Raw genomic sequence first — 17,118 nt, 5'->3', positions numbered from 1 at the left:
TTTGCCTTTTATTAGTCCATTTTGATAAGGTTTCACTGGCCTGACAGCTGGGTTGAACTGGTTGGTTCTCTTCAGAAACCTTAAGAGAGTAAAAACTGTAGTTGTACTAAGGAACTTGAAATTTCGAATAAATTTATTTTTCGTAAGTAAACGCTTGGTCAGTGCATTAAAGTAATTACTAAAATAAAAAGCCAAAAGGCTTCATTTCAGCGATGCAAAATTATATAAGCAAAGTGGATATTAGATCCAGCATTATTTCAAAGCCGAATTACAAAACTATGAAAGTTTTGCGACTTGACTAGTCAGCTTGTGGGAATACATTTCTCAGCATTCACGAGTTGCCTTAGTGTGGACTACTTAAAAGACACAAGGCAACTCATGAATGCTGAGAAATCTATTCCTGCAAGCTCTAGTCCACTCGCAAAACTTTCATAGTTCCTGCATTCTGCTATGAAATAATGCTGGATCTAATATACACTTTGCTTATACAATTTTGCATTGCCAAATTGTATCTGGTCTTTATTTTAGTAATTATAAAAAAATATATAAAATTCGTTAAAAAAATGCAAAAAAAAAAAAAATAATAATAATAATAAAATCCTTAACCCACCCACGATACAGAATGTATTATAGGTTTATAATAACCTTTCATGGGTGGGAATCACACATAAATCATTTAGAAGGTGAATATCACAAAGGTGGCAAAATGTTCTGAAGGCTGTTGAAAAAGCTTAGAAATTGAGGAAAGTGTACTGTAAAAGGAATCAACTGTAAATTATTATAGTTGATTCCTTTTACAATATACTTTAACATGAAAACTGAAGATAAGGATATCCTAGATGTCTGGAGTAATTACTTGGAAAAACTGTTAGATGAAACAAGCAGTGATAGAGCCATCTAAAACATTTTCAAGAGAAATGCAAAGAGGAGTACATATAAGTACTTGAGGTAGAAAAATCCATTAAAAACTTGAAATGTGGAAAGGCAGCTGGAGTAGATGGTATTCAACTGGAAATGCTTAAGTATAAAAGTTGTCCAGTGGCTACACTGCATAATTCGGGCTCTGTCAGAAGGTCAAATTCCTGATGATTGGAGTAGAGCTATAATAGTTCCCATCTGTTATGAAATAAAGCTGAATGTGAGAATTACAGAGGAATTCCTCTACTAAGTACTCCAAGGAAGATTTGTGCAAGCATACTTGAAGAGAGGTTGAGAAAGATTGTGGAAGAAAAACTTGAAGAACAACAAGCTTGGTTTCATGTTGCTAAGGAGGTTAAGGCATCATATTAGATAACTCCAGTGTTGAAAAGATCACTGATTTATAAGAAAAAGAGTTATTTTCCCATTCTATGAGACTGGTAAGTTTCTTGTAAGTTACTTCTGACTTACTCTGCAGATATGGCCGTCTTGTTTCTGAAGAGATCCAGTGGCAGATAACCATCGTGATAACTGGTCTATAGAATTGCACATATGAGGATACATTAAGGAAATGTGGTATTCAAAGTTTGGAAAAAAGATACAGGATAAAATAGAAACATACAAGTTTGTAAGGAATATTGTAGCTTATGGCAAATGGTGGTAAAATTCTGGAAGCTGATGGTTAAGAAGCATGTGAGATTCATGTTCTTCTCATGGACTGTCATTAGATTGGGAACATGTCTTCAGTCAAGAAAAAATGATAGGTATGAGTGGCTAAAAAGGGCTTTTCTTTGAGTATTCCATGGACACCCTGGGAGAGCTATTGTAATAATGATATTGCAAAAGTGGTCAAAATAGCAAAAGGATCACTTGAATTGTTGAAAAAATACATTGACCAGCAAATTATACTTGACAAGAAATTATTTCTTTTTTATCCTTTACATTAGTGTGAACAAACAAAAGTTTGCACATGATTAGCTATAAGATAAAGATCATGACTTAGTCACTTGTATGTGGAGGCAGATGACTTTAAATTGCCCTTTTATCCCATAATGCACACATTTCCTTTTTGGACATATATATTTTATGTGTTATTGAAAATACTAGAAGTTTCAGTTAAAAAAAAAAAAAAACTGACAGAAGTACTGAAGAATGTGATCCATGTAATTGTCATTGTAAGTTTTCTGACAATTCAACACGAAATAATGAAGTCTCTGCTCCTCGAATTGCTTTGATAAACATCTCTACCTCTTTCCTTTGAGTGATTACCAGAAGTTAAAAGTTTTTTTCCCCCCTCCCTTTAAAGGATCTTCTGGAAGCTGATTAATTAATAGTGTGATTAGGAAGCATGTGAGATCCAGGCTTTCTCATTACCTATCAGTAGATTGTGAGCATGTCTTCAGTTAAGGCATTTGATGTGAAGTCATCAGCCTTTATGTGTAGCCTAGTTGTGAAGATACCTCATTTGCATACTTTATTTACTTACACCTGGATAAAAGATTGAACAAGAATTTAATTTTTTGTCAAGTATAATAACATTACACAAATAATTTACAACATTTGTTTAAAATTTAAAAGTTATCATTGGGTGAGTATATTCAATTAGTCTTTGGAAGTGGGGGGGGGGTTTAAAAAAAGACTCCCATTATTTCAGTAAGTTCATTTAATCAGTTTAATTTGTTGCTCAGGAGAAGCTATAATCTGTACAAGCAGAGTAAGTAGTTTCTTTCTTTTAGAAAATTTTTTTCATCAGCTGAATGATATAACAATTACAACTTGACAAAACAGACAGAATACTATATATCTGGAAAAAACAAAATATTGAAGTATACTTTGCTCCACCTAACAGAATATCCATTTCTTTATCATTAAAAACAGTTTGGAAAAACAAAACTATAGTAGAAATCCCAAATGGTAGTGAAAATATGAGTAACACAGTGGTTCAGGACTGTTTGATGTGGGTAGAGGTTAATAGGACAAAGTTGCATATTGCCTGTAGACTGAGGTCATTTGAAGAAAACTATGGATTGCATAGGTGGATAAACTTTTTGGATACAAAGAAGACTATTTTTCATAGTGATTTCATGTCAACTATAGGATATAGACTGTAGAAAGGAGAAAACAGGCAAAACAAGGGAAAGAGAATTTATAGAGATACAGAGGGATAAGTAGATGTTTTATTTGCAGTTATAGCTATTAACTCAGCTGTGATCAAAACATGAGCAAGTAAACACATTCTGTGTGACATGTCTTGTGATTCATATTTTGAATATTGTTAACTAATCTTCTCTCATCTTCTTTGTAAGATAGGTTGAAATAAATGGTTTAGTGAATTCTAATTTTTTATACATGTCTGCTGTTATAAAAATATATTACAGAAGGATAACTACCTTTGCTAAATGAGTGGAATAGGTTATCAAAGTTGTAGGTACTTGGTTAGAAAATTATTTGTTTGCTTATTAATGATTTTAATAAGCAGTGTGATATGTATTGTGTAAATGGTTAGTGTGAGTCTCCCACCACAATGAGCATTTTGGATTCCATGAAGATACTCATCTAATAACTACCTTAAGCAGTGCATGATGGAAGGGACTCATTATGCAAGAATATTGGATCTAGTAATAACATTAGAGAATCTGTATATAAATGAAGTAGCTGTTTTGCCTTCAATTTGTGAGAGTTGATGAGAGTTTAATTTGGGAAGTGGCAAATCGTTGAGAGCTTCAAATAAAAAAGGGATATATCTAGAACTGAATGGCAGGTAATTATGAAGACTGAGAAGACAACTTCAAAAAGTGCCCTTGCATGAAAAAACTCCATGGTAGAGAATTAGTGCTTGAAAATGGTGACATCTGAAAGAAGCTATAGTGTAAAAATTACATTGTCGTCTGTCTTATATAAGTATATATTATTTATATATAATTCATTTGTTTTGTTGTCGTCTACTCCACCTTTGTGTTATGTTGTACTGCACCTTAACTTCTATCAACACTACACAGATAAGACATTAATCTGCTTACCAGTTATTTCTACCAAGTCTAATTTCTGTTCCCCCTATTTCTAAAGCTGACCTACCATATGCTTTAGAAATAGCTGAGCATATATGTTTTGGAAATAGCTAAGTTGCTAAGTGACCAGGCAAGCCCATTCGTTTCTAGGGTGCTGAGGTGAAACTAGGTGAAAAGATAGTTTCAAGTATTAAAGCTCTTGTAAGAGTTCAGTTCAAATGCATCAGTGGAATTGAATGGGATATAGCAAAGATGCTGAAGGAATTTGACTTCGTTGTTCCACCTAATGAGTGGAGTCTTAACACAAGCACAGTTCTTAATGAGTGGAAGGTGATAGTTAATTCCTTTATACAAGGGTTGAGCTAAAACAGAAGCAATCAGTTACAGTAATAACTAGAGCTCCAAATCACTGAATGTTTGGCCAAAGCATACTAAATTAAATTTTATAGACAAATATTTTGAAAAAAGAAAAAAAAATACTCATTGAAACCAAAATGTTAAAACATGTATATGTTTTGTTCAAAACATTTGTTTATAAAATTTAAGATACACGCACATGTGTGCGCAGTGTGTGTGTGTGTCTTAGGTTATAAAATTGTTACATGATTAGTTGAAGTATATTATACATATTTTACAATGTTTCTTCATTCTGTAATATGGATGAAGCAATTATTCAGCTGAAGCATGCTGAATTAAATTTTATAAACAAATGTTAAAACATATATATGCATTAAACTTTTGTTTTCAATGAGCGTAATTTTTTTTTTCTTTTTTCAAAATATTTGTTGTGTGTTCATACATATGCACACCAGAGAGCTTTAAGAGAATACAACCCATGGCATTGCAGTTGCACTACTTAAATGACATGGGCCCTGTCTGGGTGTTCATATATTCTCCCTTTGTTAAGAATTTTTTTGATCAAATTTCACTGGCCCAACAACTATTTAGAGCTGTTCTCATCAAAGATCAGACTGAAGCCTTAAGAGGACAAAAACTCTCATTCATGACAAAGCAATACTTTGTCAGAGAGTTGTATTTTCATAAGTGAATTGCAGTCAGTGTGCATAAGAGTAATTATCTAAAAGTCTTCATATTGGCATTGTAAAATAAACCGATCAATCCCTATTGAATTTGGTTGTTGCCACTCTGTACTTTAATATTTAATTATGCACCTGCTGAGAGTTCGCTTACGATGAATTAAACTTTTTAACGCAGGACTTCTGTGGTATATTTAACAGTTGTTGCTCTTTTAAGGTTTCTGTATGGGTATTTGAGAACGAACAGTTTGTAACACCTATTAGGCCAATGAAACCTAACCAGCAGACTTAATAAAAGGTAAATATACAGGCTCCTGTGTAGAGTTCATGTCTTTTAAATAGTACAAGCCAAGGCAAATCTGATGCCCTAAGCAAGATGATTCCACAGGCTCAATATTATTCAAGAGAGGACAGACTGATAGAATATGGTCATCAAAAGTTTGAGTAATACATGGAAAATAGAAGATTTAATAGAAATATGAATTAGTAAGGGATCTTAACAGCATAGACACAAGTAAACAATGTCATCTCTTTCAAACTAAGTGTTAAGTTCTGAATTAAACAAAAATAAAATTAATTTACGTTTCCTTTAGACTTAACATGGGCTTGCAATTTTGAATCAGTTATTGATGTACCAGAATATACTAGACTCTTGTAAATTTCACTAAAATATTACTAAGCTGAGAATCCTTCATTTAATATGTGATATTATAAGGTATTGAGAATTGCTTAACTGCTTAAGTGTAAGTACTTATAAATTGCTGGGAGAAAGAGATAATCCGATTAAATAGAAATGGCCGAAACACGTGCATCAAAGAGTACAGGTGCACCCTTTAGTAAGCAAGTAAGTCCCCCCCCCTCATACGCGCAGAAGAGTAGGCTAAGATTTCCGTGTGTGGCGCGCAGTACTGGGTGACATGAGGTGATGCTGAGAAAAATGGGAGGAGTAATCAATGACGTGGAATGAACGTGTGGCGCACAATTTAAAAAGTCGTGCAGTGCCAAGGAAACTCTCTTGTGCTCTTGTTCTTTAGGCTGAGTTTTCTCTTACTCTTGTGTGGAGTTACGCTCCGGAGTTTTCGGGCAGTCTTGCTGATGTGTATGGAGCCTCCTCGTAGCATCCCCTCGTTCCCCGCGGATTCGAGACAATGACGGAGGAACTTTGCCGTAGATCTCCCAACAATTTACTGGTCAGCGACCAGCCCAGCAGAAGGTATTCACCAGTGCTTACGGAGATGTCATTATGATGTTGAACGAGTTCACCATGGAACAACGTCTACCTATTTTCGGCAGCAGAAGTAAGTGCAGATTGAACCCTTGAAGAATGTCTCAGAAAAAGCAGAAGGAACGTGGTGTCGAAAGTAATTGTCCAGACGAGATATGTAAGGTGGCCAGATAATTCCCCAGCAATTGGTAACGTACAGTCTATGTTTTATATGTGTATTAGAAGATATGTAAACTTTAGGAAGGCCTCTAGAGAATGTTTCTTTGAATGATAAAGTAATAATGAGAATCTTGAGTATTTTGTTAAGTAAATTAATTGAGAGCACGTGGTGCCTTAGAATTGTCTTTTAATGATAGAAAAGGTTATGAGAATTTTGTGAGAAGAAATTGTATAAGAGCACATGAAGCTAGTTTAGTAATTCAGGCTAATAATTGTCCTTAGTATAAATGAATAAGTGTGATTTGTAAGCCTTAATCGAAGTTCTTTGTCATGCATGCTAAGATAGATATTGAGCATCTAAGTAAATTAGTGCTCATTCATTAGCAATTGCAGATTAAATATTAAGACTGAATCCATAGTATGTACAATGTTTCAATTGAATTAAATGCTTTGTTCTTTTTGTTTAACTGATGACTTGCCTGATTTTCTTCTCTGTTGCACTTGCTCATAAATTATGGACCACAGCGGGAGATTAATTTATAGAGAGGCTACAACTGCAAACGTAACTCTTAGTAACATAAGATTGTATGCTTAACTGTGTTCTGGTTCCTCGATTCTACACTATCTGTTAATCTAGGATTTGGGGTGGTGCAATGAAAAATAAATTTTCCCTGAATCTGAAAAAGGAATTAGAACCAGTATGAGACAAAGGAATAGGTATCCGTCACTAGTAATTCCTTTGTCCTGCAAACCACTAGCATCATTCTTGTAAGTATAGATCGGCCAAGAGAGATATCGAAGTTAAGAGATTTAAGATTGAAGATAAAGTTTTAGTATAATTAAGAATAACCAAGAGGTAAGAATAAGAGAATATAGACTAAATATAGAGTAAAAAATAGTAAGAATAAATTAAGAGAAAAAAAATTTTACAAAAAAAAGTTTTGTAAAATTTTGTTTTTGTTTTGTTTTTTCTATTCCAAAAAAGTTTTTGGAATAGACTACCAGTGGATGTTGTATTCAACATCCACTGATAGCCTTCTTTTGGTGAATGTTTTCAGAGAGAGAGAGAGAGTGAAAGATGAGTATTTCAACAACTACCAGTGGATGTTGTATTCAACATCCACTGATAGCCTTCTTTTGGTGAATGTTTTCAGAGAGAGAGAGAGAGTGAAAGATGAGTATTTGAGCATTTTTTTAACCTTGAAGAGGGTCCTCCCTTTGGGCCATTGACTTCCTGAAGGATCTGGTATAATAATAGTAATGTACCATGTTATGGTATTATTGGAGAGCAAACCTGAGAAAAATTATTCTGCTGTCGGTCATTTTTTATCCCCCCACCACCACTCAGCATAAGCATATTAAACATTTGTTTAACTGAAGTGTATTTCAGAATGAAGAGGTATTTAAAACAAAGTGCCACTACTGCTACCAAGAAAATCTGTGCATCTACTCTCCTGCTGTCTGAGATGAGAATTATCCAAATTCCTTGAGTACAGATACCATCGGATTTAGTGAATTTTTTTTCTTTTTTCCAAAGATTGCTGTTTGCCATAATTACTGTTAAGTTTTTAGAGGGATAGAATGTGTTTTCTTGCCCATTAGCACAATGCTAAGTTTGATGACATTGTAGAATCTGGCTTGAAATCAATATTTGATGTGGAATGAAGGATAGGAAATATAAAGTTTTATGATTTATCTAACCTCCAAACCTCCTCTATAGTCACCAAGGAAGGGATCAAATTTATTTTTGGAAATCTAGGAACAAACCAGTAGTGCTGTCATACATACAAATATTGCAAGAATATTGAAAGTTAAACTTTGTGTTTTACTGAGCACAAATCTCAGGACAGTGAGATTTGTGATCTATTACAATAGCAGTTGGTGAGTCTGCTGAACCATTCATTTTATAGATTGTTCTTTCTAGCATCTTATTAATGTTCTAATTAATAACTCTTAATAATCATACTTATGGATTTTTTTTTTAATCTTATCTATTAGGTTTTCCAGTCTGCAAAGGAACAGTTAAAGTGGTCACTTCTGAAATAGGTTTTTATTTTAGAATTTGATGGACATTTCAGAAAAATGTGTTTTGGATGCACAATATATAAAAGCATCTTCATACTACTGTAAATTTAATGCATTTTAAATTAATTGATAAATAAATGCAAAGATATGAATATTATGTTTTGTCAGAGTTTTGAAATACTATTTGTACTGCAATGAAGAAACTAAATTCATATGAATATTAATAGAAGGATATTCTTTTCTTTGCAAATTTTCAACCTTTCATCTCTTTATAAACTTTGTTCCAGATTTTTGTTATTTATAATGATCCATTAACTAGGAATTATAAATTTTCTTCATACACTTATAATACAGGATTTACACAGAATGCCTTATGCACATTTTTCAAAACAATTTGCTGATAGTTAGCTAACCTAAAACAGCTATTCGCCTACTCAGTTCTGTGCACATATACAACTATCCCATTTTTAACATGTAGATGTCAAGATGATTCTTTTTTATAGAATATGAATTTGAATCGGCGATTTGTGTATAAGGAGAATTGACAAATCTGTCACTTTGGTCCATTTGAGAATAAATGCATGAAGCAGTGGTATAATCAGTTTTAAAGCAACTTGACAATTGTTGAGAAATATAATTAAGACAGCAACTTTATAGATCATATACCTTATAATTTGGAGATATCCTTTTTCATCTTACCATTCAAACTTATAGACAAGTCTATTTTAAATCCCCTACAGTTATGCATGAAATTATGGACGAAGACAGTTTCGTCTGCAAAGTCATATTTTCAGGCAAAGCAACATTTTCACATTTCAGGAAAGGCCAAAGCATAGTTAACTTTGCAATTCTGTTTTACCCATTAATTATCTAAACAAAAAAAATTACTTCAGAGTGAATGTGTGTTGTGCACTTAAAAACATAACATTACTAGCCCATTTTTCTTTATAGAGAAAACAATAAACAGGACACTTTTTTGGATATGTTAAAAAAAAAAAAAAAAAAATCCACGATTTGTGGGACTTCCTGTTATCATTTTCCCGCCAGATGGAGCATCTCTGCATTTTGGAAATGGATATCAAGTTTTGAATGTCCATTCCCAAAATGAGTAGTTGAAGAGGGCTGATCTCTTGTCCCCTCAAAGTCCAAACTTGTACACCCATACTGGAATTTTTCCTAAAATTTATATTTCATTGGGGTTATACAAAAGATACGAAACACATAAAAAATTACTACTACTAGAGTTAAGATAAAATTAGAGATTCTGTAGCAACATGTACTTCACAAATATTGGAGCATATACACGAGTTGCTGAGGTGGTTTAATATGTGCTACAGGAGTATATTCACTAAAAAAAAAAGTTCCCAATAAATTTGCTTATCTCAAAGAAAACGCTATACTCTGTTTTATTCTTACTTACTGCATAATTACTTTATGCTTCATCCTTGTTTTTCAGTAAATATTTGCATTTAAAATAGTAGTATTATTTTTTGATGATCCCACATATATAATAACTATATACAGTTATTTACCAATTAACCAACTCTTTGATGTCAACAACTTCCCTGTAGAGCATCACGTAATAGTACTTCAGTTATTCAAACTTGCAATTCTGATAATTTCAAGGATCAGATAAACAGTAAATTACTGTATATCTGTATATATATAATTGGCAGAGTTTGTATCACGAAATCCTTTTTAGTTATTTTACAGAGATGTTAACAACAATATTGTGACCATAAAATAACTTAAATTATTGTAACATTACTGTTTAAATTGTCAACATCATCAAATTCCTGATGATGTATCCTCAAGGTGTGTACAGAATATTATGATAGTACTACATAAAGACCTTACATCATTACTAACTTCTTATCAACAATTTTCCTCCAAATCAATCTATCTGTCAAGACTCCAACATTATCAGATCTTATATTTCTATCTTCTAAGGCACTTTTTACTGTATCAATTCACCTATATCTTGCTCTTCCTCTGGATCTTTTTCCTGCCACCCTTGTAGAGAACACTTGTTTTGCTAATATTTCCTCTCCCATTCTGTTTAAGTGACCCCCCCCCCAAAGATTAGCTCTGCCAACAATGTTAAGTTCTTTTCTAATGTCCTCGTTTTTAATATGATATTGCCATTGTGGCTATCTGTTCAGGACTCTCATATGTGTGTGGTCTTTGGTCCAAATTTTCCCAAAATATGTTTGTATGTCTGATAATCATTTCCTACTCTGCTATTTAGATCCCCAACAAGGACCAACTTTTCATTTTTGATCATGTCAGTTGCTTTCTCTAAAGCCTCAAAAAAATTCCTCCACTTCTACCTTAGTAGAACCTGCCCTCATCACTCTACTTGATATTGCCTGCCATTCAGGAAGATTAGCCTTGTATTTTGTGTTGAATACTATAGCTACTTCTTCTTTTCCCTGTTTCTTATTGCCTAAATATAACATTTTTTATTTATTGCTTAGAAAAATCTCATCAGTTTGTCTTTTTGTGTTTCAGTCATCCCTATTATGTGAATCTGGTACTTATCCTATTCTTCAGCCAGCTCCATTTCTTTGCCATTCAATCTTCTTATGTTGATGGTACTGATCTTGAACTCTTATGTTAAGTTGGGGTTTGTTTCAGGATTTGCTCCAGTAGCTAACTTTTCGCTGTTCTCCCTAGTTCCCCTGGCAAAAACAGCAGGAGTTTGTTTAACCGAGTGATGCCCCAGCCAGCATGAAATTCTGTCAAGTTGTACCAGCATTTTATTTGTGGTTTAAGCCAATAAGAATAAAATTTGATTGGATAAATTCCAAATTGTCAGTCTATCCTCGTTCATTCAGTATCCAGGTAGATACCTAACAATGCACCATGAGAAGGTGAGGATTGGACATTAGGTCAGAAGCCCTGGCTAGTTCTCTGCATTCCTTTAAAGGCTATGTGGAGGTCTCCTCTCAGTTATACAGCTTTGCCCCTTAAGCACCCAGTTTTAATTTATATATTTTAGATTTTCAAAAGTATATGCAGACAGTCCCCGATTTAAATGAGAGTTATGTTCTGCAAACTTTACATAACTCGAAGTTTACATTATTCAGGTTTTAATTCTTTTACCCATTAATCAAAACCTGTTAAGTGTTTACAGTATGTGGATGCATAAGTGTATTAACATGTTTTAAAGATTATATCTATTAGTTTTGATCACAGAATTCATACACAAGTTGGATTTCAATATGTAATTATTAATCCAAGTAGTATAATACAGTATAAATATTATGAGAAAATTAAAGAAGGAAGGGATGTTTAATTAGCCCTTTGACCTTTCTTATGAAATTTTCAAAAGATGATCGAACTTAGCTTGTTTCTTCTCTTATAAATCTCTCCATAACAGGCATCTATTCCTCTTTGGACTTACAAGAATTGTCAGGAATTAGGATCCATCAAAATACTATCATGCCCATTTTGAAAGCAAGACTAAGGGAAGTCCACTCATGCAAAATGTGGGCTGTGTTTTGAAAATCACATTAGATGGCAAGCAAGTAACTTAGTGGTTTAATTAAAATTTTTATAATTTGCCATTTTCTATCTGTTTTCATGATAATTTGTGTAAGTCCAAATTTATGTAAGTCAAGGACTGCCTGCATTTATGCTCAGTATTACACAAAGTAAGGAAAAGCAATAATATGTGATCACTCTTTGTAAGACACTGCTTTGAAAGTCGTCTGTGTATGCCATCGTCTGAAGTACAAACAGCATGGTGCCCACCTTAATATGATATAGTATTACCTTTCACTGCATTGATTGCAGTAATCCTACAGGGCATACTTTCCAAATAGCAATCAATGGGAATTTTGGACCATTCTTCCTGTAGGCATATATAATAAGGTCCTGGACTTTGTGGGGCAGATACCCCTTGACCCCACCTGATGTTCCAGCTTATCCCACAGATTCACTAGTGTTGATATCAGGGCTCTGTGGAGGCCAGTCAAGTGTAGTGATGTTCATGTCCACAAACCATGCAGTTACAGCAGCAGCCTTATGACACGGTGCATTGTCTTTCTGAAAGAGATAATGGCTAGTTCTGTAAAAATGCCACAAAATAGGAAATATTGCATTGTCCAGAATTTTCAGATACCTCCAAGAGTTTAGTGTTCATGGCACCACAAACAGAGGGTCGAGGCCAAACCAAGAAAAACAGGTCCATACCATCACACCGCCACCTCCGAATTTCAGAGGTGTGGGTTATTGGGCATCCACTATGCTCACACTTGTCCATCTGCTTGGTAGAAGATATAGCATGGTTTGCCACAACACAGCTTGCCAAACTTCCACGTCCCACTGTATATGCTCTTTGCACCACTGAAGATGACATTGCTTGGTGGTTCAGGTAATGTGGGGCTTGTATATTGTAGTCCTATCATGGAAACCCATGTTGTGACCCTCGGTTCTGAATGATTTTGGGCAGATTCATGTTTCAGTTGATGCCTGGAACTCCACATTCAAGGTGTCAGCAGAAATGGTAGCTTTATATATTATCCTTCATAGCACATTACTGTCACATTCGGTGAGTGTAGTGCACTGTCCACTGCAGGTAGCGCTTGCGGTTGACTCTGTATAGTATCACTGATTGTTGTCCTGGTATGGCTTCCATCTCAGTATAGTATCACTGATTGTTGTCCTGGTATGGCCCGATGTCAATAATTTGCCAAACGGATAGACCTACAACATGTCATCCTGCCACAAACTCTATCAGTTCCCTTCTTACAGCCATTTCACCCAGACATGGCTGCACTGACTCGGGAGCATCATATTCCTCCAATTTATACTGGCTACAAACATATGACTGGTTAGATGGTATGATGCACCTTACCTGTTGGGGTGTCCATTGACTTTTTGCCAAGCATTGTATATTAAATTGGTTAATTTTATGGTCGGTTTTTAATGTTTTATTACCAAATAGAACATTAAATACCATCAATAAACATTGGAGTTTTTGACATCCTTTAATGAATTTCATCAAATGACATCTGTTAGCAAAAAAAAAAAAAAATAAGACTAAGTCAGTTCATAACAAGTTTCACAACTATGAAACTACCTTCCCTTTCCCCCTCACTTCAGACTTAATTTCTTCAGATACTTAACACAGACCTGCGTTAAGTACTTCCAGGCATTGTCTGCTCTTACTTTGTGGGCACTCACCAATTAAAGTTAACAAGATTACAGTAACCAAGAACAGCACCCAATTTTTAGAAGAAATTTATATTAATATACATTATAACATAATTAGATTTTTATTTTACATTGGTGTATTGAGGATGGGCTGGCAAGGACCTACTTACTAGCCCATTTTTATTTGTTTAATATCCAAGTAGATATTTAGTAATGCAAGCACAACAGAATAGTGAGGATATCCTGTAGTCAGAAGTCCCATCAGTTTTCTGCATTTCTTATGGCATCTAGAGAACTTGTGTAGTTCTTTTCTACAGTTATCTAATTTCACTCCTTAAGAACCTCACACATTAAAAATAAGGAATCTCTATTTGTAAAGGTAGATTTGATTACAACTGAAATTTTTCTAAACTTATTAGATATATTTTTTAAAACATTATTTACTTAACTTTCTTGTGCAGTCTTATAATACATAGAATACACAAATGTTTTTCCCATAAAAAAAAAAATCTTTGAGTGCAAAAACATAGAATGGGAATTTATTTTATACACAGGGAATCCCCATTTAACTTGTCTTCACTCATGAATTCATTATAACAACATAATTATAAGACAAAAATTAACTACTTCTGCCTTAAAATTATTAGAAATTAAGCAATTTTCTTTATCCAAAGAATTATGTGCAGTGCAAATATGCTGCACTTTATTTATTTATTATTATTTTTTTTTGCAAATCATCAATCCCACCAACAAAAAGTACCATCTTTTATTGTACAATGTTCTAATACTTTAATGTATTGGTACCTTGAGTATTGTTTTGAGCTTTAAGGGCTTATAATCCAGAAATTCTGCTTCTATACCAAATGTGGAATTTCTTTTTTCAAGTTACTGTAGCCCTCTGGTAAGTGCATTATAATTGGTAAAGAATCAATCCATATAATGCATTGCCATGTTGAATGGAAAGGGGAGTGGCTAACGACTAGTCAACATATGGTAAGAGAACAGGCGATCCTCACCACAATGAGCACATGTATGCTCAAGCAGCATCTTAAACTATGCTATTACTGGAAGTACGTGTGTGTGTGTGTACACACACACACACACACACACACACACACACAGTCATCCCTCAACTTACGTCTGTTCGAAGATACATCTGTGATCCCATAAGGGAATAACATTTTTGACTATATTTTTGAACAAGTCACAAGTAAATGTAAAGTAAAAAGGTTTCTATTTAGCAACAATGATTTCCGCAGTGACAACAGCTCATTCAGCAGCAAGTTCAGTCATTAAAATGGGCATGTCTTCAACAGTTCTTCTGTTGATTTTGTGTTTGAGAAATAGGTTGTGTGTTTATCATTAAATATTTCACAATATTTTGTGCAACATGGCTCCCCTACACACCCAATCAAAAAACCTATTGAAGAATCAAAGAAAAAGAAGTGAGAAATTGATCTTGAAACGAAGTTGCAAGTTATAAAGCAACATGAAGCTGGTAAGCCCGTCAATTTGATCGCACATGACTTCGAATGGTCTCATTCTATGGTGACAGCCATTTTGAAAAATAAGGATAAAATCGTAGAGGCTGTGAAAGGATCTGTTTCCATTAAATTGATGATAGTGATGAAACAATGACAAGATCCTATCGGTGATATAGAAAAGCTACTTGCGTCATGGATAGAGGACCTGAACTAAAAGCACATACCCCTTAGTACTTTGACTATAACTGCTAAGGCACTAAGTCTCTTCAACATGTTGAAGGAGAAAGCAGGGCCCGATTACGACTATGAATTCAATGCTTCTTCCAGTTGGTTCATGAGATTCAAGCAGAGTTTTGCGCTGCATAATGTGAAAGTGTTTGGTGAATCTGCAAGTGCTGATGAGAAGCCTGCCAAGGAGTTTGTGGAGAAATTGGATAAAATTGTTATAGGGGAAAATTATTTGTCACAGCAAATATTTAATATGGATGAGACAACCTTGTTTTGGAAAAAAAAATGTCCAAGCGGACATTCATCCACAAAAAGCTAAAATCTATGCCTGGTTTCAAATGTCTTAAGACTTTATTACAATTCTGTTAGTGGGTAATGTGGCTGGATATAAACTGAAACCATTTCTGGCATTGCACAGTGAGAATCCATGAACCTTCAAAACATTAGGAAGCATACTCTTCCAGTTCATTATCAGAGCAATAAGTTGTGGATGACTCAAAAATTGTTTGAGGATGCCTTAATCATCTGTTATGCGAGTGAAATGGAAAGCTATTGTGTGAAAGAGAATGTAGAATCTAAAAGTTTATTAATTCTAGATATGCTCCAGGTCATCTGCCTTGGGGGTGGATGACCTTCACCCCCCCCCTCCCCCCAAGATCAAGGTTTCTCCCTCCAAACACTACTTCATTGATCCTACAGATGAATCACGGAATTCTTGCAGTGTTTAAAGCTTATCTACGAAGAACATTTTCACAAGCCATTTCTGTCACTGAAGGAAATGATCAGATTCTCATGCAATTCTGCAAAGCATTCAATATTTATTATGCTATTAAAAATATTGCTGTGGCTTGGGATGAAGTGACCTCTCAATGTATGAGTGGCATATGGAAAATAACATTAAAAAGGTTTGTGCCTGATTTTGGAAGTTCTAATGACAAACTCATAGAAAATGTTCCTGAAGAGGTGACCAACAAAGAATTGGTTGAACTGGATGAACAATGTGTTGCAGAAGAGGAAGAATAAGAAAAGGAAGAGGGGGGGGGGGGTAAAGAGAAACAAGAAGAGGTAGTTAAACAATTCAGAGTGAAGGGGTTTTGCAGAAATGTTCTCTAAAGTTATCTGTTCTTAAAATGCTTGAAGACATGGACCCCGATGTTGAACGCTACTTCTTAGTAGAAAGAAAAGTACATAATGCGTTTGCTTGCTATAAACAAACTGATGAAAGGAAGAAGAGGAATAAGCAAAGCACATTGGACATTTTCATCAAAAAAACAAAAGGTTACACAGAAGAGCTGCAGCCTGGTCCTTCACATAGGGAAGGTAATGAAAATATAATTGTGGAGGAAGATTTGGGTGATTATTCTCCTGTTTTTTTTTTTTTTTTAGCGGCAGTAACACACACTATAGTTTTATATGGTTTAAAAATTAAAATGACAATACACTTATTACGTTTAAGTCCCTAACCCATCTGACTGTTGATTTAATGTATATACTACATCCTGCCGGATGGAACGGAATCCCAGTGTAAGTCGAGGGATGACTGTATACTGTTCCATTTATTTCCCTAAGAATTTAAAACTAACAAGGATCAACTCATTATCCTTTTAGTTAGTGCTTTTAAGGGCTTTAATTTAAAGTATCTTAATGTATTATTTTACAGCCTCTGCTGTGTATGAATATAACAAAGCTGATTTACCTGTCATGTGACAATATATGGATTAGTTTTACTCATTATTTACTGGCTAATTTTCCTTCTAGTTTTATCCAGTTCTCAAACAGAGGCAGCAGGGTGTTTCCTCTTTGGAACTCAGGTTTTTTCATCCTGTGAAACAAAATGACCATAAGAATACACACCAGACATAATGCAGTGGCCT

The 17,118-nt window shown here is 34.4% G+C and overlaps 1 protein-coding gene across 1 annotated transcript in view; it reads left to right on the top strand.

Annotated features, from left to right (window-relative positions):
* zetaCOP (COPI coat complex subunit zeta) overlaps positions 1-8,529 on the top strand; it is a 130,233-nt gene extending 121,704 nt beyond the window's left edge. The window contains exon 7 of the mRNA XM_090392628.1: positions 8,346-8,529. Coding sequence (XP_090248754.1) covers positions 8,346-8,393 — 48 coding nt within the window. The 3' untranslated portion in view covers positions 8,394-8,529. The remainder of the gene's footprint in view (positions 1-8,345) is intronic.
* Positions 8,530-17,118: the final 8,589 nt, after the last annotated feature.

This window comes from Typopeltis vanoorti, chromosome 1 (assembly GCF_054136105.1).
Source record: "Typopeltis vanoorti isolate ZY-2024b chromosome 1, IOZ_Tvanoo_1.0, whole genome shotgun sequence".
NCBI classification, from domain to species: Eukaryota; Metazoa; Arthropoda; class Arachnida; order Uropygi; family Thelyphonidae; genus Typopeltis; species Typopeltis vanoorti.
This window is presented reverse-complemented; position numbering and strand designations above follow the sequence as displayed.